Source organism: Chanodichthys erythropterus, chromosome 19 (genome assembly GCF_024489055.1).
Source record: "Chanodichthys erythropterus isolate Z2021 chromosome 19, ASM2448905v1, whole genome shotgun sequence".
NCBI lineage: Eukaryota > Metazoa > Chordata > Actinopteri > Cypriniformes > Xenocyprididae > Chanodichthys > Chanodichthys erythropterus.
Genome location: NC_090239.1, coordinates 18,978,103 through 19,002,696, shown reverse-complemented (window position 1 = coordinate 19,002,696; position 24,594 = coordinate 18,978,103). Strand labels below are relative to the sequence as shown.

Below are 24,594 nucleotides of genomic sequence, written 5' to 3'. Positions count from 1 at the left end.
TTCAGTTTTTTTCCTCAGAAGTCATAAAATAAATTGAACCATAAATATATGAAGTGCCAAGATTATTGTTTCATATGATAAATCATTACTGAGGGAAAGCATCTGCGTACATAAATGTGTTGGAAAGTACTGTCTAAGCACAACACAATGAGCGTGACACATTCAAGTAGGCTACCTTTAACAAGAAAAGATGATAAAGTGTATATTTATTTACGTTTTTTGGTTGCCTGTAAGTAGAAAGACAACCAACATCATTTTTAGTATGTCACTGGACACCAACAAGTACGTACACAGTCCTAAGCATAAAAAAAAAAAAACCCGTTAAAATTAAATACAATTTAAAAAAAATTATTTTATATAATAAATACAATAGGCCTAAAATAAAAATGTAGACGTGCAAATAATAAACTGGCGCACAACAAATCATAAAATGAATCATCAGTAATTTATACCAGAGTAATTTATGTATTTTCCTCCACTCACCTGGGAAAACAAACAGGACAGGTGCTTCATTCTGATTGCTTTTATGACAGGATCGATTTATCACAGGATGATGGCTTTATGGTTCAACCTTTGTCCTTCACTCTTCTCACAGTCGTCTTCTCTGTACACTAGTGTTCAATAGACCCTGAGAGCTTCTGCTTCAGTTGCTTTAACAGAAATCTGATTACCCATAAATACATACTTTATGTTTATAATAGCACCTCTATGAGAATATTAGGCCTAAATTCTCACTCTGACAATCACTGTGTGAGCTAGCCTTGTGAACTTGCTATCTAGACAGCAAAAATAAATATTTGCCTATGATGCCTATAAATGCTGTCTTTGTAGGCAGCTCACTAGGTTTTGAGACACGGCCACTGACTATGTTGTTCATTAACACGCTCAGGTGAGAGCAAAGTGATCAATGTGAAAGTGTGCCTGTCTAGGACAAAAGACCAGCTTGGATAAAACAACCTTATTAGTTGTTCCTCTACATTTTCCATTCTTGGAATATTCTCATAAATATGACGAAGGAACTCATCTGGACAACTACAAACTACTATGAACTGAAACACATTGCAATGAAAATCAGTTCTATCTAAACGTGTTGACCTCAAAGGCTGAGAGACTGCGTGTTTGTCTTTCTTCGTAACTTTTGAATATGGATTACCACATCTGGTTATTTGCATGTCTATCATGGGCATTCCTAAAGCAAAGTCACTTCATGAAAGAGTCTTGCTTTAATGGAACTCTTCTGATGAATGTTATTTTATTGGATGACGACGTGTCGCCCTGGAGTATCAATTTTGTGAAGCCTGCGGTGATGAGGGCTGTTGAATCTGATTCTAAGATCAACTCAAAAGATGGTACAGTATGATCCTAACAACATTTGATGACTATTCAACACTCCATCAGAAATCACAGTCTTGCAAAGCCATAATTAAAGTTATGTAAAACAAAAGATTTAGTGACATCTAAATAGTGTTTAAATATGAAATGTAGTTCTATTTGGGATTACTTTGTGTCTTTTTCTACTTTTTCAAGGTGTGGATTTATCGGTTAATTTCAGAGGGTTTCAAACCATTTACTACTTAAAAAAAGGCTGCACCAGTAGCGCCTGCGAGGGAGTTGAAATTTTAAATGATCTTGCGGTCAGTTTTGGGCCTTTTATTTCCTCTGACATACTATATAGAAGCTACAATATATATAAAGTTCACACTGATCGTTGTGGTTTCTTTCGTAGAATGCAGGGGAGGAGGGATGTGCTCTACTGGGACCAACCTGCACTTATGCCACTTTCCAAATGGTTGAGTATGTTCGATTTTGCTTTTACAGTTCTTTGTCTGTATTGCACATTTTACATCCTATTTTTTTTTTTAGATCGTGCAATCTGCCTCCTTAAGAATCCACTTTAAATCAGTTATAGTACTCACTCCTTGTAACAAAAAAAAAAAAGAAGTGCACTTAATTCTATTAATTTGCATTAAGTGTTCTTCAAATCCTGTCCAATGTTCTTTAAAACACTATACTGTAAGATTAATGAAACAAAAGTGTACTTTAGTGTACTTAAAGGGAATACAGTTTCATGACTGTTTATTTCACACTTAAAGGGATAGTTCACCCAAAAATGAAAATTTGCTGTTTATCTGCTTACCCCCAGAGCATCCAAGATGTAGGTGTCTTTGTTTCTTCAGTAGAACACAAATGATGATTTTTAACTCCAACCGCTGCTGTCTGTCATTGGTATAATGACAATGAGACATCACTGCCATTGTCAGAGCGCGATCAAACCAAACGAATCGAGTGATGAATGCCGTTGGACATAGTGGCGTATTAGAGGTAAAAAATTATATAAATACTGTTCGGTTTCTCACACAAACCGATCGTTTCGTGTCTTAGGACATCAATGTGTCGTCACGAGCCGCAGGGTTTAATTTGGATTTGTCTATGCAAGTTTTATTTACTCTTATAGTAGAAGTTCCCATCCACTCGCATTATTTGACTGACAGACTACAACGGTTGGAGTTAAAAATCATCATTTGTGTTCTACTGAAGAAACAAAGTCACCTACATCTTGGATGTGCTGGGGGTAAGCAAATAAACATCAAATTTTCATTTTTGGGTGATCTATCATTTTGCCAAATGAAAAGTTTTAGTTTAAAGTGCATTTTAAATCATTATGTCTTAGCAATTTTGTCATGCTTTAAATAATAATTTTAATGTGTTGATTAACATTCTAAAGTGTAAACTTGATTATATGTTTAACTGTAGTGCTTTATTCAGTATTGCATTTGAAGTTAATATATTTTAAATGTACTAAATTTGCACTTCATCATTAAATATATATAAATACATGATATATAAGTTTCAATAGAAATTACATTTAAGTGTATTTTGGTTAACCATAAATGCTTGTCAGTACATTAAGCGGTAGACACTGATGTAATGCCTTTGGCTTGCTTAGTTGGGGACACTTGACATTTGATATTCAATAGTATTCTTGACATTTATTTAACAGTGCTTCTGATCTGCCTGCATTGACACTATTATTTAAGAGCTGCTGTGCAGCCAAATTATGTACCAGTTATCAATGTAAAGCTGCTTTGACACAATCTGCATTGTAAAAAGCGCTATATAAATAAAGGTGACTTGACTTGACATGTACTTAGTCCTACTTAAAGGGTTAGTTCACCCAAAAATGAAAATTGTCATTAATTACTCACCCTTATGTTGTTCCAAACCTTTTTCTTATCTTCAGAACACAAATTAAGATCTTTTTAATGAAATCTGAGAGCTTTCTGTCCCTCTCTTGACAGCATACACAATGGTCATTAAACGTCCAAATGTTTGCTGGCTAATATTAGAATTTTTGCTTTGTTTGCAAAAAAAACAACAACATAATTTACCACTTTATTTACAAAATATTAATCTTCAATGCGTGTTCACGAGAGCACCATGACGCATGCATGTTGTGTTGAGGCAAGAGCAGACGTTGTTGCGTGAACGCATGTTGGAGATTAATATTTTGTAAATAATGTGGTAAATTATGTCTGTTTGCGCAAACGAAGCACTCGCGTCGCTTCATGAAACTGAGGTTAAACCATTGGGGTCACATGAATTACTTTATTGATGTTTTTACTACATTTCTGGGGCTTGAAAATGGTGGTTGCGTAGGCTGTCAGTGTGTCCCTACAAAGCTCTCAGATTTCATTTAAAAGATCTTCATTTGTGCTCCGAAGATGAACACATATGGGTTTGGAACGACATGAGGGTGAGTGAGTAATGACAGAATTTTCATTTTTGAGTGAACTACTCTTAAGTTCAACTAGCCTAGTGCGCGACCAGCTACCTTTTGTTTATATAAATTTAAACTAGAATACATTTTGCAATATAATACAGTATGAGTGTACTTCTTTGGATAGTGTACTTTTAGGATTAGGGTTAGGTTAGGGTTGAACTCTTATGTTTATTCATCAGGCAGATACTGTTGACCAGGAAAAAAAAATATTCACTTCATTTAGTGACATGAAGTTATAGTATATGATAGGAACAACATTATGACCTCACTGAAAAGATAATGGACCTGTCAGACTATTCAAGAAAAGGTTCCTTGCTGTTTGAAACTGAGTTTTCCCAACATCTAATATGTGCTTTGTAGTTTGGAGATCGGTCTGAACCTCAACATGCCCATCATATCAGCAGGAAGCTTTGGATTGTCTTGTGACTTCAAGAGAGATCTGACTCGCCTTCTGCCCCCAGCCAGAAAAATCTCCAGCTTCTTCTCTCACTTTTGGAAATTCAATGACACTATCAAGCCTATATGGAACACAACGTTTATATACAAGAAGCAGAATAATACAGAGGACTGTTTCTGGTGAGTATGTAGTGATATTGTACATTAGTAGTTTGCAACAACAAAAGAGTTTTGTGAAGGAATATAGGAATATTCCCTTTGAGTCATTCTGATTTGTGTCTTGTCTGTAGGTACATAAATGCTCTTGAGGTATCTTTAGGCAACTTTTCCAAACATTTAGAGAAAACTGTGGTTCTACGAAGAGAAGACGAGCTGAGTAAGGCTCTGGACAGCCATAAACGGGAGAGCAACTGTAAGACCTTATTTTATTAGAATATTAAAGGGTTAGTTCACCCAAAAATGAAAATTCTTTCATTTATTACTTACCCTCCACACCCGCAAGACCTTCGTTAATCTTCGGAACACAAATTAAGATATTTTAGTTAAAAATAAGCTACTAAAGACATATTTAAATCGGTTCATGTGAGTACAGTGGTTCAATATTAATATTATAAAAGCGACGAGAATATTTTTGGAGCGCCAAAAAAAACAAAATAACGACTTATTTAGAGATGGCCGATTTCAAAACGCTGCTTCAGGAAGATTCGGAGCACAAATGAATCAGTGTGTCGAATCTGCTGTTCGGAGCGCCAAAGTCATGTGATTCGTGATTTCAGCCGTTGGCAGTTTGACACGCGAACTGAATCATGATTCGACACACTGATTCATTTGTGCTCCGAATCTTCCTGAAGCAGTGTTTTGAAATCGGCCATCACTAAATAAGTCGTTATTTTGTTTTGTTTTTATATTCTCGTCGCTTTATAATATTAATATTGAACCACTGAACTCACATGAACTGATTTAAATATGTTTTTAGTACCTTTATGGATCTTGAGAGAGGAAATGTCATTACTCCCTATGGAGGCCTCACGGAGCAATCGGATTTAAACTAAAATATCTTAATTTGTGTTCCGAAGATTAACGAAGGTTTTACGGGTGTGGAACGGCATGAGGGTGAGTAATAAATGACATAATTTTCATTTTTGGGTGAACTAACCCTTTAAGGAAAATCAACCTTAGTTTTTAAATGTTTTACTTATGGTAATTTATAAGTTAATATTTGTGTCAAAATTTTTCAAAAAATGTAAATGTTGAAGTGTGTTTTTATTTGTTTTCTATTTTGATTTCTATTTCACAGTGGTCATTATGTGTGGGACACCTGATGACATCATGGATCTGAAGAACGGCACTATGGAGTCTAAAGAGGAAACAGTTTTTCTTCTGATTGACCTTTACAAGTCAGTCATTCACCTTCAACTCCTGCTTTCTTTAATCTAGAGCTATATGATATCTACTGATCTTGACCTAAATGTGCATGGATAGCCATCTATATAACTGTGCTAATCTCAAAAAGCCTAATCTAAAGTTGAAAGAAATTGTAAATGTGAAACAATACTAACTTTCTCTCACAGCGACATATATTATAATGGGTCATCTAACGATGCTATGAAGAATGTCCTGGTGCTAACAATGCCCAACACAAGACAATACACCATTGACACTTCTGGTAACAACACAGTGGGTACAGTTTTTAGCTTCAAAAATCTTGTTTTGTCATTTTTTACAGTGTATTTGCACAATATTCACATTCATATGCTGATGCTTTCCTGTTATGGATCTAGAAGTACTAACTTTCATCTCCTCACTGTTCTGTGTGCAGATGAATGATTATATTGCAGCATATCATGATGCAGTGCTGCTGTTCAGACAGGTGATGAGGAACATCTGGAACACGGCCTTCTCAGAAATTCAGGATATGGAGTCTTTCAGCATGAACTACTTCAGAAACGTGTCTTTCAAAGGTGAAAAGCTTCAGTCATGTCTCAGAATGTTGGAGTTGCTTTAGTAATTCCACAGGATAATTAAAATCTGAAAAATCCAAACCACAGGCATAGCAGGAGATTATCAGCTGGATGAATATGGTGACAGGGATCTGACATTTTCTTTGATCTACACTAACAATGACAATGAGGTATGCCTAGATATATCAATCTATTTACAGAATATAATTTTTTTTTTTTTAGCAAATTATGGAGTGATTATTGGACATTAAAACTTACCTCTTCTGTACTTTAGTACAAGATTCTGTATGAGTTCAACACTTCCACCAACCACACACAGCTAATGGACAGCAATCCTTCCTTCATTTGGCCTCAGAGTCAACTACCTAAAGACCGTCCATTAATAGATTCAAAAGGTATAGTGGATTCCACTTTTCAAAATCAAATGACTGTAATTTTAATATTAAAAGACTGTAATAATGCTATTGTAAAATTCTCTTATTTGTTTAACAGAACTTCCCTTACTCTATACGGTGAAAAACTGTAGTAGATCTAATGGGACGTTTCATGTAATTTTACAGTAAAATACTGTTAAATGCACACGTCATCTTATAATTTACAGTGAAAAACAGTAGCTATGTTTCTTCTTATCTTTTTTCTTATCCGTAATGTTTATTAAGGTTCTTTGATATATTTGTATAATGTTTTTGTGTGTCAGTGTTGGGGGAAGTGCATTACAAGTAACCTGAGTTAAGTAACTGGATTACTTTTTGCAAGTAACTAGTAAAGTAACAGATTACTTTTAAATTTACAACAAAATATCTGAGTTACTTTTTCAAATAAGTAATGGAAGTTACTTTGTTTTCCCGTTTATTGACTGATACTTCCCGCGGTGTAAACATGGTTATTGTATTTCTAGACTAAATGTGAGCATGCATTTACACATCTCACTTGCACAAAAACAGATTCAGTATTCCTCAAAATAAATGAAAACGGTCAAATGCAAACCCAGAATAATTTGCAAATTTATAATAATTAAATATGTTAAATAACACAAATACATATTTCCCATGTCTTTGCTGCTGACTTTCGATAATCCAATTCAGCCATATTAATAAGGAAAAATTACTTTAGATAAACATCACATTTGTGGTTTTTTAATTTATTTTTTTATTCCAGAAGTAAGAGTGTTCAACCTGAGTCCTATTTTTCTGTGACTGAGAATGTCTTTCTACTGTACAGGACTAAATTTGCATTTCTATTTGCATTTGAACTTTTGGTGTGAAAGGGCCTTTACATTTGCCAAAAATATAGCTTTTAAAAACAATATTGTAACTCATTACTTTTAAAAGTAACTTTCCCCAACACATTGTGTGAATGACAAGTGTGCACTTTCTATATATTAGTATTTACCCCAGCTTGTATCTTTACCACGTGTGTTTTTAAGGTGGTTATAGTAATATTATAAAGGTAAAAAAACAAATTTACTAACTTGGTATATAAACTTTATATGGTTTTTACTGTAAATATAAGTTCAGTGTGTAAAACTTAAAATATTACTACCAAATGTTAAAGGGAAAGTTCTGGCAATGACAACAGCTGTTTTTTTTACTATAAATTTCAGTTTCTTTTTTTTTACATTGATGTTTGAGTTAAAGTATCAAGCATATTTTATTGTATATTATGTAATAATGTATTTTTCTCTTTAAAAAACAAAATTTATTTATTTAGGCCTGGAAAACAACATCATTGTCATAGCATTGTGTACTGCTGTTGTGGGGGTCATGGGTACACTTGCCTTCATCTTTTACTGGTTAGAGCAATACATTGTTTTTCACTTTTATTCTTTGTCCCTTTGTAATGCCACTTTTTGTGATGCCACTGGATTTACTAGTACATATCTTATATGCACATTGTGTATGAAATTGTATGTAGCAAGATATTTACAGTTGCTTCTGTATATTTTTTAAAGGCAAAATAGAAATTACCATCACATGCAGAAAAGATGGTCTCACATTTCCTCAGAGCTCATTACCCCATTAGAGTTGAATGAGTGGAATATGATCTCTCTGAAGGTAATGCATTGGCACTAAAGTCTTTAATTTACTTTTATAATAATGTGTTTTGAAATGTTTTATGTTTATTTTTTACTGCATCATTTTTGAATGTCTCTTTGTCTGTTGTGATTAGATTGAGGAAGACTCTATACAGAATAGTAGCTACATCCTACGCCGTGCACGCTATGATAAAAAGGTACTGTAAATGCTTACATTTATTTAAAATGATTCCATCACTCTGTTTTTTTTTTAATAAGTTGATTTTTTTTTCTTTACAGATTGTTATCCTTAAAGAGTTAAGACTCACAGATGGAAGCTTCACTGAAAAACAGAGGATAGAGCTCAACGCGGTAGCAGGATTTTATTCTCTTCACTGAATAACAAAACACTGAATTATTTTAAGATAAAACCTGAGTAACTTTGTGTTGTTCACAACAGATATCATAATGTCACTTTCATTTCAGCTATTGAAAATTGATTATTACAATTTGACCAAATTCTACGGGACAGTCAAATTTGACAATGAGTATTTTGGCGTGTTTGAATATGGAGAAAGAGGATCCCTTAGAGTGAGTGTTATAATAAGCCTCATATGATTAAATGTAAAAAAATAATCTGATATAGTATATAAATATAATAAGGATTTTTATTCTTTTAGCATGTACTTAATGATAAGATTTCATACCCGGAAGAGACCTTTATGGACTGGCAGTTTAAGATCTCTGTCATGTATGACATTGCAAAGGTAATGGGATGATTACCTTCATTTAGAGTATTTTCTTGAATTCAAAATGTATTATTTCATTATTTGCATATAGCGGTGTCTAAATGGATTGATCAATTATCATCTATATGCCTAGATGTGTGCTATACATATAGTTATGTAAATGTACTATACTAACACAGTTTCTCGTATGAACTTTTTGACCTCCTTTAGGGCATGTCTTATCTCCATGCAAGCAACATTGCAGTCCATGGGCGTCTTAAATCCACTAACTGTGTGGTTGACAACCGTATGGTAGTGAAGATTGCGGACTTTGGTTTCAATACAATTCTCAGTCCTAGTAAAGGTGAAAGGGTGGTTATTATTATTATTATTATCCTGACAAAGAATTTCAGTTATTTCTACACTGTTATATTATAGTTACTTGGTTAAACATTAATTTTCATAATGGTTCATTTGTGTTTCCGCTTCTCTCAGATCTGTGGACGGCTCCTGAACACCTGAGGAAGCAGAGGGTCTCTCAGAAAGGAGATGTGTACAGTTTCGCCATCATTTCCCAGGAGATCATGATGAGGAAGTGCACATTCTACACAAGAGCCTGCTCTGATCGTGCTGGTGAGAGAAAGATTTATTGACAGTTGCATGAAAATACACAATCACCAGTGACACCTACTGGTGACTTTCCCATCATGCATGCAAAGTCAAGATTATTTATTTAATGCTACAGTTTAACTTTAAAAGGGTGTGAATTTTTGGACTGTGCTAGTAGGTCTTTCCATGCAGTTACAAAGAATAAGCCTTAGTTACATTAGTCAATGTTTTACTCTAAAACGTTTTATATTTGCATCATAAATATTCAAAATATGTTGATTTACCTGTTGTTTTATGAAAATATGGTACAAATGATAGAAAAATGAAATATATTTAAAATAATCTAAATAAATGTATATACTTTGCAGTGACCTATGCCGCACAGTTTTCAGTTATTTATGATAACTATTTTAAGCAAATCATTTTATAGAGATTCTGTTCTTGTTTTTAAATTAGATATTTTAGAAAAAGTTTTTATTTGCTTCAATTTTGTTGTTTTTTCCACTGTAAGACAACAGCAGGACATTTTAAGTCAAGAACAATGGATCAGGCCTAGTCTCTCTCTTTGTATTTCCTTGAGGCTCAATCTTCTTGTTCTTTTCTTGTCTTTTAGTCTCTTTCTTCCACCACCTGTATATTTTCTTGAGTCTCAAACATTGTGAGACCACAGCTATATGACTTACTGAACATGTTGTGTTTGTCGATGAGCAGGGTAGATGATTGACATATTTTTTTTTATTTTCTCCTCTTTTCTGGTCTCCTTCTTCTCTTTCTCTGCAGTGATCTTTTTCTCTGCCAATTTATAAATGAGACATAATCCTTTCCACCTTTGCTTCTGCTAGACTGCTGAAGGAGTAATATTTGCTGCCTGCTCTGACTTTGTATCTTCTATTTTGTTTGCTTGTCTTTCAGGCCTTCACTTTTCATCTCTCTTTATATATATATATATACAGGGACGTGCACAGACATTTTGGGGGGCAGGGGCTCAAGTGGAAAAAAGGGCACATCTCATAATTATTTATTTAAAAAATAATGAACCCTTAAATATATTAAGACAACTTTGACTTCACTTACACTCACACAATTGTTTTATACTCCACAGATTTCTACAAAATAATTAGTTCACACAGAGACCATGGTCTTCTTTAGTATTCACTAGGTTTATCACCAGAGAAGTTATATATATATATATATATATATATATATATATATATAGAGAGAGAGAGAGAGAGAGAGAGAGAGAGAGAGAGAGAGAGAGAGAGAGAGAGAGAATAAATGACTGCACCAAGGAGAGGGACATAGTTTCACTAATAATTTTTATGTTTATTTTGCACAAATCAATAAATTGTTTTAAATTGTTTTGGTGTTATTGGAATACTTCTTTCATGAAGTGGACAATTTTAAGATTTTACAATTTTAAGGTCCTTTTTTTCTGCCATGTCTTTTACTCTTATGGAAAGAAAACTTAACCATAACCCCACATTTAGATGGAGTTTGTTTTAAGCCTACTACCCTCCATCTGTTTGCATCTGTAGATTTCTTCTAAACTAACCAAAATAAGCTACTCTGCATATTTAAACACATCAAGAATTTCCTGAACTATTATATATTATAACAAATGCCTGCAGAGGGCGCCAAAAGCCTGCTGATTTTTGTTGTTAGACAGCACAGCACGATCAAATCCACGATCAAAGCCAACCATGATTAAAAAATATATATCATTAGTTAAATAATAATATTCGCCCACTTCTTTGTGATAGAAATGCTACAGCCACTGTAATTTCTTCAACAAGAATATGTGGACATTAAAGAATAGCATTATGTAGCTGATGCTGTATTATGATTTTTAAATAGTTTTAATAAACAATGCATCCTTAGAAAACTGTCTAATAATGTGGTTCATGGATGTGCGTCCATGAAATGCTTCTCTTCTTGTATTGACAGCCCAACCTATCGGTCAAGTGTTTACCATGGTTCAAAACGCAATGCAGAGCACAATACAATAATTTAAATTATAATATGACATATATTGCATTCGTATCAAATCAGGCAGATGTGTTAATGGTGGTCAAACGATTAATGCAGCGTTAATAAATAACCCTTAAATAGACAAAACTTCCAGGTTTGTGAACATAGGCTAGCCTACCTGAAAGAAATGCACGGGATGGATCCAACTAGGGCCTTTTTTCTTTTTCGCTTCTTATCGCCGGACAGCAGTTGCATTTTCGCAGGAATAGTTGTCACAAGTTTTCAGCCAGCAGCAAACTCGAGGTGAGGTGGGGCGTGGCGCACGTGCGTGCGTGCGGGCATGAATGGCGTGTTGCGGAGTGAGGGCATCGGAACTCGACAAAGCCGACCTGATATAGTATTTTTTAAATTTGTTTTATAAAGTAAATATATTTGTTTGACAGGGAAGCTGTGCGCAAACAGTAATATATATTCATTTATTAAAAATAAAAAAAGCACCCCAGAAAAAAGGGCACTTTCTCTCCAGGAAGAAAAAGGGCAGGGGCTCAAGCCCCCTTTTATGTCTATGTGTGCACGTGCCTGTATATATATATATGTGTGTGACTTTTGTACTATCCGTTTTCATCCAAGCAATCTTTCCTTTTGCAGGTGGTGGAGTTGCATATTCAATATTTCTCTCTTTTCATCCATCCAAGCAAGTTTTGGCTTTGCTGCTGGTGGAGTTTCATCTGGACACTTTATAGCTGAAGAGTCTGTCTTTCTCTCCTTCTTTGTCCTTTTCTTCGTTCCCCTTTCAGGTGGACGCTCTTGCTCCACTTAAGCAGGTGCCATCTGAACCATCACTGGTTCTGCCACAGATAGCAGAATTTCCTCCTCAGCAGGCAGAGTGAGATTAGGTGCTTCCTGAACCATTGGTGTGGTTCTACCACTTTAGTGGAGGAACAGGGCAATTTTTTCCCCTCATCAGTTGGAGTTTGCTGTTCAGGTTCTTCAAACTGAACCATTAATTGTTCTGCCACAGTAAAGAAAGATGGCCATGTTTCCACCTCATCAGGTAGAGGTTGTTTAGGTGCCACCTGGATCAACAATGGCTTTGCCACTGTGTTAGAGGAATGTGGAAATGTTTTCACTCCAGCATGTGGAGTTTGGTATTCAGGCTCCTCCATCTGAATCATCAGTGGTTCTGCCGCAGTCGAGAAATCTGGCAATATTTTCAGCTCAACTATCTCTTCCTCCATGTCTGTATCTTCTGGAGATCTCTGGATGGGCTCCACCTGAATGCTGCTACATTCTAGGTTGCCCTTTCTGTACTGTCTCGATGTCTTGGCAAGAAGAAGCTTAGATCAATACTATGGGGAACAATTACCCATTCCGCCATGCCACAGGGATGCCTGCCTCACTGGGTGAGAATATGCACAAGCACAGTGGGCATAGCATAATATTGACTCAACAGATTATTTTAGCTGGAGTTAGAGTATCAGTACAGGGCTCATCAATAAAAAGACATACACAGACCGTGTAGTGGTAGTATTCCCCAAGCCATTATTTCCCATAAATATAGAAGATATTACAGCTTCTGTGCCTTTATTGCAAGGAATGTCCTGGCCTGTACAACCTTCCTCCCTTCCCTGAGGGCTATTCTAGCCTTAAAAGCAGAGCTCTAAGGAATAAAAAATGTCTCAGCTGTGACAGCCTCTTAGGCTTAACATAGCTCTTAGGGAATAATTGCCACAGGGAGAAATATTTCACTGTCGACCTTGGCCATTACCACTATCACTGGGAAACCACAGGGAGCTGCAGCTCTGCTTAATTACCCTATGTCAGTAATGGGAGTGTGCTCACACCCTGCTTGCATTCTGCTATAGCCAGTGCCTAGGTTTTTGCGCTTAGCAAACTAATTAGAAGGAATATAGTGCCATATCATGTTTACCCAAAGTATCGTTACTATCATTAGAGATAGATAACTAAACAGGGGAATGCAATTGCCAACTATTTTAGTTCAGTTCACTCACAAAATAACATCAGATGGGAACAATCCTACTCCACAACTGTCATAGCTGGAGAGGGAAACGATGACGACGATTTTCTTTTACACTTGCTTCTATCATTGTGCTCCACACTAAAGAGCATGTGGGGGAGAAGGAGGAGGAGAGATGTTAATTCTCTTCAGCAGTTCGTCTGTCTCTACAGATGTGCCGAAAAGTTCAGAGAGCGAGACTGGCGCATCAAGGTGCAAATTCTTCTGAAGCAGCTTGGATGGCAGGGTAGGAGCCTTCAAAGAAGATAACTCGCCCTGCAAGAGATAGCTTACAAGCGTCTCTTCAACAGGGGGCATCCTCATATCCCTGCTCATTTAATCCTTCGGCATTCGCTTAGTTCAAAAGTTGAAAAGGATGAATGCAAGCTGAATATGGTTTCTTCTACGCCATCTCCAGTTCTGTGTGGAAGTCGGGAAGGAATGGAAGGCTCATGGTGGAAGGGCAATTATGGCCTGACAGGAAGCCCCCATCCAGCCTGTCATGAGCGACTTCCTGTTTCTCATGTCCCCAAGCCAGATCCAATCTGGCCATGTACTCCAACAGTTCCATGCGGGGCCAGCAGGCTGAGAAGACTCAGTACATATACTGTATTCGGCCTCTTCAACCACATCTGCCTCCTTCTGGCTGGATGGTGCTAGCAACATGTTATCTGCTGGATCAAATATTGCTAAAGACAGCACACCCTGAACCAGCAGGTTGCTCGCGCATGCTACTGAGGAACGCTAAAGAGCCATGCTGCTCTCAAACTCCTCAGCCAGCTTAACCTGCGATCCCCACAACTTAAGCCTCCGCTGTGCCTCGGCAACAGCGGGGCCTTATCCGCAAGGTGCAGACGCCTGTGCTACATTCCTAGAGAATAAGGACAGGCGTGAACAGAGCTTCTGTATTGTAAACTTCTCACAATGGGCGCTTTCAGAGCCCTCAAACACTGAACGTGCATGCTCTTCACCCAAGCATTGAATGCATGGGTTGTGTGTCCTAAGTGTCAGAAACCTGGGACACGGAGGCACACACTTCCTGAAATACTTGCTTGTATTCGCCATTATAGATTCGCCTTTACTACGTGCTTGATAAACAAACGGCTCCTGAAGACAAAAAAGCTGATGATGTGTATCACGGGCGCCCCCTTTAAAACTTCCAGGCGCTCCACTAATGACGTCAAGAATTGTCACCAGCCAGTGAAATTGGATTGTTTTCACTATGCTTCAGATACCGGTTATGCTGATGGTGTCCCCATAGCCTTGATTCAAAACGCAGTGTTGAGTATCACTTCAAAATTGAACTGACAAAATGACTCCAATGACAGTTACAATAGCCGTTTAAGTTGTTATTCATGAATAATCTTCCCCTCCAGGGGGCTGTGATCATTGACATAGTGAGTTGAATTCAAGAACTGAATTAGTCCGATTTGTCATTCAGAACTGTTTTGTTAACTGGATACTGGATTCCATTTAAAGAAAGATTCATTCATTCGTGAACATTCCAAGGTGAGCAGAAAATAAAAAAAATGAAAAAGGCTTGGAATGTGGTGCACAAGGAATACTTTTATGTAACTTTTATGGTGCTTGTTTTGTCATTTTGGAGCTTGTAGCTTGTATTTACTTATACAGTAGCTATTGAAATGAACGACCAGGATATTCTTGAAATATTTACCTTTTGTGTTCCACAGAAGAAATTCAGACAGATTTGGAACAAACTGTTTTCATATTTATCATTCATTTAACTAATTCACTTTTCTTTACCAGAGAAACTAGCCAGAGTGCAATACCCTAGTACGACCTCTTTCTTCAGACCTGACCTAAACTTTGAGAATACCAGTGAAAGAGAACAAGAGGTGTGTATGCATTTGTTTGACCCATTCACAAATTGTTATTTGTACTAATAGCAGCCAAACAGTTATGCAAAGAATCCAAAACATATGGATAGTTGACATAAAATCTTTTGGAAGGGTGCCATGTTCTGTGGGGTGACATGTTATACTTCATCTAAAAATACCTGTCAAAAGTTTAGAAAATCTGGAGGGTTTTTTTTGTCTCCTATGCTCACCAAAGCTGCATTTATTTATTCAAAAATACAGTAAAATAGGAAATATTGTGAAATATTTTTACATTTAAAAATGTATTTATTAATTTATTCCTATGATCAAAGCTGAATTTTCAGCATCATTACTCTAGTCTTCAGTGTCACATGATCCTTTAGAAATCACTCTAATATGCGGATCTTCTTATTATTATCAATGTTGAAACAGTTTCTGCTGCATGCTTAATGTTTTTGTGGAAAAAATTATGCCATTTAAATATTTGTGGTAAGTCAAAGAGAGAAATTAATAATTTTATTAATCAAGGATGCATTAAATGAATCAAAGTGACAGTGAAGACATGTACAATGTTATAAAAGTCTTCTATTTAATAAATGCAAATAAATGCTGTTCATTGAACTTTCTATTCATCAAAGAACTGTTTTCTGACCACCAAATTAGCATATTAGAATCCTATCCGAAAGATCATGTGACACTGAAGTCTGGAAGACTGATACTGAAAATTCAACTTTGCCATTATATATTCAAATAGAAAACATTTCATTTTAATCTGTAAAAAGTATTTTGCAATATTACTGTTTTTACTATAAGTTTGATTATCTTATGCTCACCAAGGCTGCATTTATTTACTTCTTTCAAAAACATTAAAAAAAATGTTTTGATAGGTATTGTACAGTCAAACCAAATATTATTCAGACATTTTTGATATTTTTTATATATTTTACTAGTGGGTGCAAGACACTATTGTTCATTTATGTAACTGAGAATAGCAAAATAAAGTAAACTGTGACATATTATACCCAAAAATTCTTCATACAGAATTTGCTTAAGAGTAATCTGACATAATTAAGATTTTTTTTTTTTTTTTTCTGACACAGTTTAACTCTGAGATCTTGTCATATTTTATTAAAAAAAATTTTTTAACTATAGTGAATAAACTGTATTAATAAATGAAATGTTTAAGGTGTCTGAATAAAGTTTGGTTTGACTGTACATATAAACTTTGATGTCAATAAAAATAGTTATGTGCCAACTACTAAGTTTAAAACTATTGGTTCACTTTAAAATGAAAATTACCCCAAGCTTTACTCATCCTCAAGCCATCCTAGGTGTATGTGACTTTTTTCTTTCTGATGAACAAAATTATTATGGAATTATATTAATAAATATCCTGATGCATCCAAGTTTAATAATAATACTGAATGGGACCAATGAGTATGAAGCTCAAGAAAGTGCATCCATCCATCATAAAGGTACTTCACACAGCTCTGGGGGGTTAATAAAGGCCTTCTGAAGTGAAGCGATGCGTCAGTTATCTTTTTTTGTAAGTTTAATACGGAAGGTGTAGGATGTAGTGTAAGCGTTTTGAACTGTGAGAGGTGTTACACTTTGTTCGTAAGCTGAATATGGAAGGTGGTCTGGCAGAAGTTAGATATTTTACTTCATAACTTGTTAAATATGGATGTTTTTCTTACACAAGCACATCGCTTTGCTTCAGAAGGCTTTTATTAACCCCCCGGAGCCATGTGGAGTACGTTTATGATGGATAGATGCACTTTCTTTAGCTTAAAACTCATTGCCACCGTTCACTGCCATTATAAAGCTTGGATGCGTCAGGATATTTATTAATATAACTCCGATTGTATTCATCAGAAAGAAGAAAGTCATATACACCTAGAATGTCTTGAGGGTGAGTAAAGCTTGGGGTAATTTTCATTTTAAAGTGAACTAATCCTTTAAGTAAAGTCAAAATTGGTCCCATGTTACTTGGCTCTTTACCCAGTAATCCATTTCTCTAGGTGTGCATGCTGATCAGAAATTGTTGGGATGAGGACCCAGACAAAAGACCAGACTTCAAAAAGATAGAAATCACTCTATGGAAGATTGTCAGGTCACTTTTTATATGCTTTTGTTCAACATTGAGAAATCTTAGAGAACTGGTAGACAAAGAAGAAAGAAATACAAATCAGACCATTAGCATGCATGATGACCATCTGAAAATCTAATTTAAAGAAGTCGTGATTGAAATCTCTCTAATACATGATTTCCTGATTTGGTTATGAATAGTCTGGACAATCAGGAACATGAGAGCTACATGGAGAATTTGATCCGTCGGCTACAGATGTATTCCCGTAACCTGGAACGGCTGGTTGAGGAACGCACAGCTCTATACAAGGCTGAGAGAGACAGAGCGGACTGCCTAAACTTCATGCTTCTGCCTGGGTCTGAACACAACAAATAGAAAGACACTGCAGTGATCATTATTAGATATGCATGATATCAGTAACATATTGATTATTGGCCAGTATTAGTGCATTTTTAATTGTACACAAGCTCATTTCCCTATTTTTACATTTAGATTATCCTTGCTGTCATAATGCTCAAAGTTAAATCTAAAGTTCTCTTATGATATTGACTGGCACAAGAGCAGGACAGCCTGTCACACACATTAGATCACAGAAATAGCAAACCACAATGATCCAATCAATTCCTATACATTTTTTCTTGTTCGAGAAGCCAATTTACTTGGATATTACATCATAATAAAAAAATACCAAAAATGGAAAAATGGAAAATACCATTGCAACTTTAAAACAAATAATTTAACACTATTAAATGTAGCCCAGCAAATCTCAAATCAGTATTAATTTTTTATACTGAACATTATAATTCTGTAGCATTTAAAACAATTGATTGGTTTTTTTTTTTTTTTTGTTGCTTGTTTAGACAAAATTGTACTGTCTTTTTATATCATTACTGGCAGGTAATTAATCAGATCATTAACTCTTGCCATTTTGTTTTTGTTGCAGACCAGTTGTGCGCTCTCTGAAGGAAACAGGAAAAGTGGAGCCTGAGCTCTTTGACGAGGTCACCATCTACTTCAGTGACATTGTGGGATTCACCACACTGTGCCACTTTAGCACACCTATTGAGGTAGTGGACATGCTCAATGACATCTACAAAAACTTCGACAGCATCCTTGACAATCACGATGTCTATAAGGTATTTCAATTTACTAGTAATTGAATGAGACCCAGTATCAGAGAAGGCTTTCACAATGCCTCAGTAATTCAAGGCGATGTGTCTGTGTGCCTATTCCAGGTAGAGACGATTGGTGATGCATACATGGTGGTGTCCGGTCTTCCTCGACGCAATGGGAACAGGCATGCAATGGATATCTGCTTCATGGCACTGGACATCTTGGCCTTCATGGGCACATTCCAGTTAGGCCATCTCCCTGGGATGCCCGTGTGGATTCGCATTGGTGTGCATTCAGGTAACGGCCAGTCATTGATTGTAGTCTTTTGAACAGTGAGGCCTTATAAACAATTAGATTAAAGTTTTCAAGTATTGCAGCAAAAATGGTTTAAAGTGCCCCTAATTTTGTTTTGGATGTCTCCTACAATAGGTTTACGTGTATTGAAGGTTAAAAAACACTTTAATTTTCTCATAATATACATTGCAGCATCACCTCTTTTCTCACAGTGTCTAAACGATTTCATAAAGGATTTGGTATCTCTAAACCCCGCTCTCCAAGAGCCTGCTCTGCTCTGATTGGTCAGATGGCCCAGTCTGTTGTGATTGGTCTTCCGTTTACAGCACATGTCGGAAACTAAATGCCCATTACCATATCTGAATTTCAGCTCTGGTGCTTCCTTAGCACTTGTATACCCAGTGATAAGAACAGTAACGATGGTGTTGGTTTTAACGTATCAATTAGAACGCGAATGCTTATCATTTGGAAGTGCATGCGAAGTGGATTTGATTTCACAGCACAGAGAAAAGCATCTTCTCGACATGTAGACAACATGAAGCAAACTCTTCCGGGTCTCAGCTACAACTACAGTTCAGGGCGGCTCAACGTCTGGCTTAATGTCTGGCTTTATGCAGATTTGTTAGAAACCTAAGTAGGTTCAAGTAAGACCATAATTACTGACTCATTTCAGGCAGTTGAGATTCAGTTTCAGATTCTTTCTTTGGGCAGACAATAAATAGGGCCTGAGGACTGATGGTGTGAGGACCCTATTGTAATTGCTCAGTCAGTTCTTCTTCTTCTTCGAAATTAAATTGCATTTTTGAGGGCCTAAACATGCTTGAAAACTCATGAAACTTTGCACACGCATCAGAAGTGGTGAAATTTATTATATGGTCTGATATCGGTTTCAGAATTATGTCTGGCAAAATGGCTCGATAGCGCCACCTACAAAATTTTACTTAAGCACCCTTTGCTTTACGTTTCATGTACAAGTATGAAGTATGACACATGTAACAGCCCAATACCTACAAAACTGTCCCAGGGTCCAAAATCTAAAACGTAAACCCAACAGGAAGTGAGATATTTTGAATTTTCTTTGCAAAATGTTTGCAGTTTTTGCCATTTCCACGCGTTGTACTTTAACAAACTCCTGCTAGAGCTTTAATCAACATTATATTTGGTCAGTCTAATCTTAAGGCTTAGCAATGTTAAATTGCGAAGATCTAGAGTTTTCGCCGAAGGGCGTGTCTGTAGCAGCCTGATGAAGTTCGATGTTTCACCATGGAACAGGAAGTTGTTGTAACTCTGCCCAAACTTCACATGTTTGATAAGAGTCCTGGGGTGCTTCTCAATATCCCTCCTTGTCTCCTCGCTCCTCCGTCCTCCATCCTATGACCCGGAAAACAATCGAGCTCAGCCATCTTGAAGGACATCTCAATTCTCTAATTGCACCACGAGGAGGCGAGGAACAAGAAGTGAGGAGGCTTCCTGAGGAGTTATGAGCGAGGATACACAGGTGCATCCTTTGCAGAAGTCTTTCTCATCGAGAAACGTGACGCACGCATAAATTCTCCTCCCCCTTCTTATCTGTCACAATAATTTAAATGTATGCTTTACTTTTACAGATTAAATAAACTTTATATCTCATATATTTCAACTAGGCATCTTTCTTTATTAATATTTATTATATTTTTTTAAATAACCAAACTTTAACAACATGTGGGTAGATCCCTCGAGCGCAGCTGATGACGCTTTGAAGTGACGCTAAAGGGAGCGAGGATTTATCATTTCACTTGATTCAATTCCTCCGTCCTCTGGTCTTTTCCTTGCGTCCTTCCCTGGCATCCTGGAGGGGTGGAGCTAAGACGCGAGGAAAGGAAGCAAGGAAAGGAAACGAGGATGCACAAATAAGAATTGAGAAGCACCTGGCCTGAAGACATCTACATGCCAGTATTCAGTTACAGTCATAGCGCCACCTGCTGGCAACAGGAAATGGCATGCTTTGCACTGTAATTCACTCCCAGAAACACATTTGTATATGCCACGAAGTACCAAACATATTAGAAACACCTTAAATCATGCAACACTTGGCTAAGTGCTAATGTGTGTGAAACAGGAAGTTGTAACCCAGGCATACAATGTCAGGCACAAAATGACTTATTTTGCCATATTTCTTCTCTATTTATCCGCTTAAATGACTATAGCCCACTGTTCACAGTTTTCCTAAGGCCACCAGGTGGTGGTGAGCCCCGGTGCGAGGGCCCTTTCATCACTGCTTGCAGCTTTAATTACATTAATTTTTGACCTTTGAAACTCTGCAGACATTCACAAACAGCAATATAACACACTACATGAAAGGTACTACCTGAAAAAGCATAATAGGGGCACTTTAAATGCAAGGATCAGAGAGAGGGTGGAAAATGGTTTTAAAAAATGAATTATTTTTGGTGGAAAAAATTACAAGTAAACATCAGGAAAAATTATTATAAATAATACAAGAATATGTACTATAACCCCTTAGTTTGTAATTTATGTTGCATGTGCTCAGGGCCCTGTGCTGCTGGTGTGGTGGGAATTAAGATGCCCAGATACTGCCTGTTTGGAGACACTGTGAACACGGCATCTCGTATGGAGTCCACAGGTCTACGTGAGTAGTGCTGTCTTTCAAAACCTACAGTACCGTTCAAAAGTTTGGAGTCAGTACCATTTTTTTTTATCTATTTATTGTTGTTTTTTTAAATAATTAAAAACATTTCAGCAAGGATACATTAAATTCATCCAAAGTTAAAGGATTAGTTCACTTCAGAATTAAAATTTCCTGATAATTTACTCACTCCCATGTCATCCAAGATGTTTATGTCTTTCTTTCTTCAGTCAAAAAGAAATTAAGGTTTTTGAGGAAAACATTTCAGGATTTTTCTCCATGTAGTGGACTTCACTGGGGTACAACGGGTCGAAATTGCAGTATAAATGCAGCTTCAAAGGGCTCTACATAATCCCAGATGAGGAATAAGGGTCTTGTCTAGTAAAACGATCAGTCATTTTCTAAAAATAAAATAAAAATGTTTATACTTTTTAACCACAAATTTTCATACATTATCAGAAAATGTCCATTCTGAAGTGAATTAATCCTTTAAGGTGGATTGCTGAACTAATTCTTTTTATCAAAGAATCCTGAAAAAAATGTATCAGTTTCCACAAAAATATATTAACCAGCACAACTGTTTTTAACATTGATAATAATTAGAAATGTTTCTTGAGCACCAAATCAGCATATTAGAATGATTTCTGAAGTATCACGTGACACAGACCTGAAGTATAGGCTGCAGAATATTCAGCTTTGCCATCAAATTAAATTACATTTTAAAATATAATAAAATAGACAACAGTTATTTTAAATAAACAATTTTAAATAGCAATTTTACTGTTTTTTTTTTTTTTGTTTGTTTTTTTCAATTAAATAAATGCAGTCTTGGTGAGCATAAGAGACTTTCAAAAACATAAAATTTTTACCAACATTTTGAACGGTACTGTAAATCAGTTCACTAGATTTCCCTAACCAAAGCGTTGTAATCCATCTCTGTGTATTCTGCATTTCATTCTACGTTCATGTCCTCACTCCAGCATTACGAATCCATGTGAGTCAGTCAACTATCAACATTCTCCAGCGCACAGACTGCAAGTTTGAGTATGAAAAGAGAGGAGAAACTTACTTAAAGGTCTGTGATTTAATTGTTAATGATGGTCTCTCACCCTTTTAAAATAGTGATTTTCCTATTGTTTTGATAATCATTATCAGTGTTATTTTAGAATTATTTATATACTATTATAGCATTAGTATTTTGAATTACATTTATTTTTATATTTTCAGCTTTCATTTTGTCTTTTTTATTAGTTTTTTATATTTTTATTTAGCTTTAATTTTTATTTCAGTTTTATTCATTTTAGTATTTCTACATTTCAGATTTTTTTTTTAAGATTAGATTTTTCATCTGATATTTATATATTTTATTTCAGCTTTATTTCACTGAATGAAAATTATTTTTGTTTTAGTTACAATAACTGCACTGGTCCTCATTTACACCACAGGGTAAAGGAAAAGAGACAACATACTGGTTGACGGGAGTTACAGGGCAGAATTATAATCTGCCAACGCCTCCAACAGCGTGAGTTTAACATTTTATGGTCCTTATTATTCCTCATCATAACTAGTCTGTGAACTCATTACTTGTCTATGATATACTTTTAAAAAGATTTCATTATTATGAACTCTTCTCCTGGCAGGGAAAACTTCCAGAATCTGCAGCAGGACCTGTCTGAAATGATAAAGACGTGCCTGGAGAAGCGGCCCTCCTGCTTATGTAAGAGAAAGACCCTGTCAGCACGTCACAGGAAGCCCATAGTGGAAGTGGAAATGGATTGCACAGAACTGCCAGAGTATCTCCACCTGGCCACCGGTGACAGTCAAAGCACATACCTGTAACCCCAACCCTGAACATGACACTAACACACTGCCACATCAGCATCAAAAGCCCTTTGATGATGACAGAAACTGAATTTCAATTGAAATCACTGCAAAATGTAAATACTGTATATTTGGATTTATAAAAAACATTCATACTTAGTGTTATAGCATTATCTAACATTATTCACTGTTAACATGTGTTGTAGATCTTAGCTTAGGCTTTCTTTCTAAAAAACTTCTACTTGTTCTTCTTAAACTGAACAGACATCATTAAGCTAAGCTTTATATGCAGTTGCATTAATGTTTAACCACACAGAGATATTAAGCACTTTCAGTCAGTGAACATTTATGAAGAATGAGAGTGTAACAGCAGAATGTTTTATAGGAAAGATATTTAATTTTCAGCCAAATAATATTATAATAAACATGCTAAACGCTTCACACATGTTTGAAAAAGAAACTAAACTTTATTTCAATTATTTTGATAACTATTTACACAGTAATGCTGCTTGGACATCTACAATAATTAATGATTGTTTTCTGTGATAAAAGATATTCTCTTGGTTGAAGAGACTAACATTAATCCAATTTTCTTTGGCATACATACACTATTAAGGGTCTGTGCTCTGTTATAACAAATCCCTTTAAGTTAAGAGAACCATTAGTAATCTTCTTAAAGGGTTAGTTCACCCAAAAATGAAAATTATGTCATTCATGACTCACCCTCATGTCGTTCCAAACCCGTAAGACCGTTCATCTTCAGAACACAGTTTAAGATATTTTAGATTTAGTCCGAGAGCTTTCTGTCCCTTCATTGAAAGTGTTTGTACGGTATACTGTCCATGTCCAGAAAGGTAATAAAAACATCATCAAAGTAGTCCATGTGACATCAGTGGGTTAGTTAGAAGTTTTTGAAGCATCAAAAATACATTTTGGTCCAAAAATAACAAAAACTACGACTTTATTCAGCATTGTCTTCTCGTCCGCGTCTGTTGTATATCCGCTTTCACTCCACAATGACGCTGCTGCTTCTTCTTCTTTCCTGTTTTACAGCGGTTGGCATCCAGCTTATTGGTGCATTATTGGTGCATTACTGCCCCCTTCTGCTCCGGACAGTGACGTGACATGCACACTTACGCACCATTTAAAAAATATAGCAATACCAAAATACAAACAATATAGAATAGCTTGAATACAGCGTGCGTCTCCCTCAGACTGTAAACGAAGCTCGGGCGCACCGGATAACACGTCAGCAGCGTCACTGTCCAGAGCAGAAGGGGACGGTAATGCACCAATAAGCTGGATGCCAACCGCCGTAAAACAGGAAAGAAGAAGAAGC

General features: G+C 36.1%; 1 protein-coding gene across 1 annotated transcript; it reads left to right on the top strand.

The window, feature by feature from the left end:
- The first annotated feature begins 915 nt into the window (after positions 1-915).
- On the top strand, positions 916-24,001 carry gucy2cb (guanylate cyclase 2Cb). The gene is made up of 27 exons (XM_067369521.1): positions 916-1,349; positions 1,528-1,634; positions 1,727-1,794; positions 4,142-4,357; positions 4,468-4,589; positions 5,475-5,574; positions 5,749-5,854; positions 5,997-6,138; positions 6,226-6,308; positions 6,413-6,533; positions 7,849-7,930; positions 8,090-8,192; positions 8,308-8,370; positions 8,453-8,524; positions 8,639-8,743; positions 8,833-8,919; positions 9,112-9,244; positions 9,376-9,513; positions 15,242-15,330; positions 17,334-17,425; positions 17,602-17,757; positions 18,345-18,537; positions 18,637-18,811; positions 21,339-21,437; positions 22,415-22,509; positions 22,880-22,956; positions 23,075-24,001. The coding sequence occupies exons 1-27, from the start codon at positions 1,145-1,147 to the stop codon at positions 23,271-23,273; spliced, it is 3,228 nt and encodes a 1,075-aa protein (XP_067225622.1). The 5' UTR covers positions 916-1,144; the 3' UTR covers positions 23,274-24,001.
- The last annotated feature ends 593 nt before the right edge of the window (positions 24,002-24,594 follow it).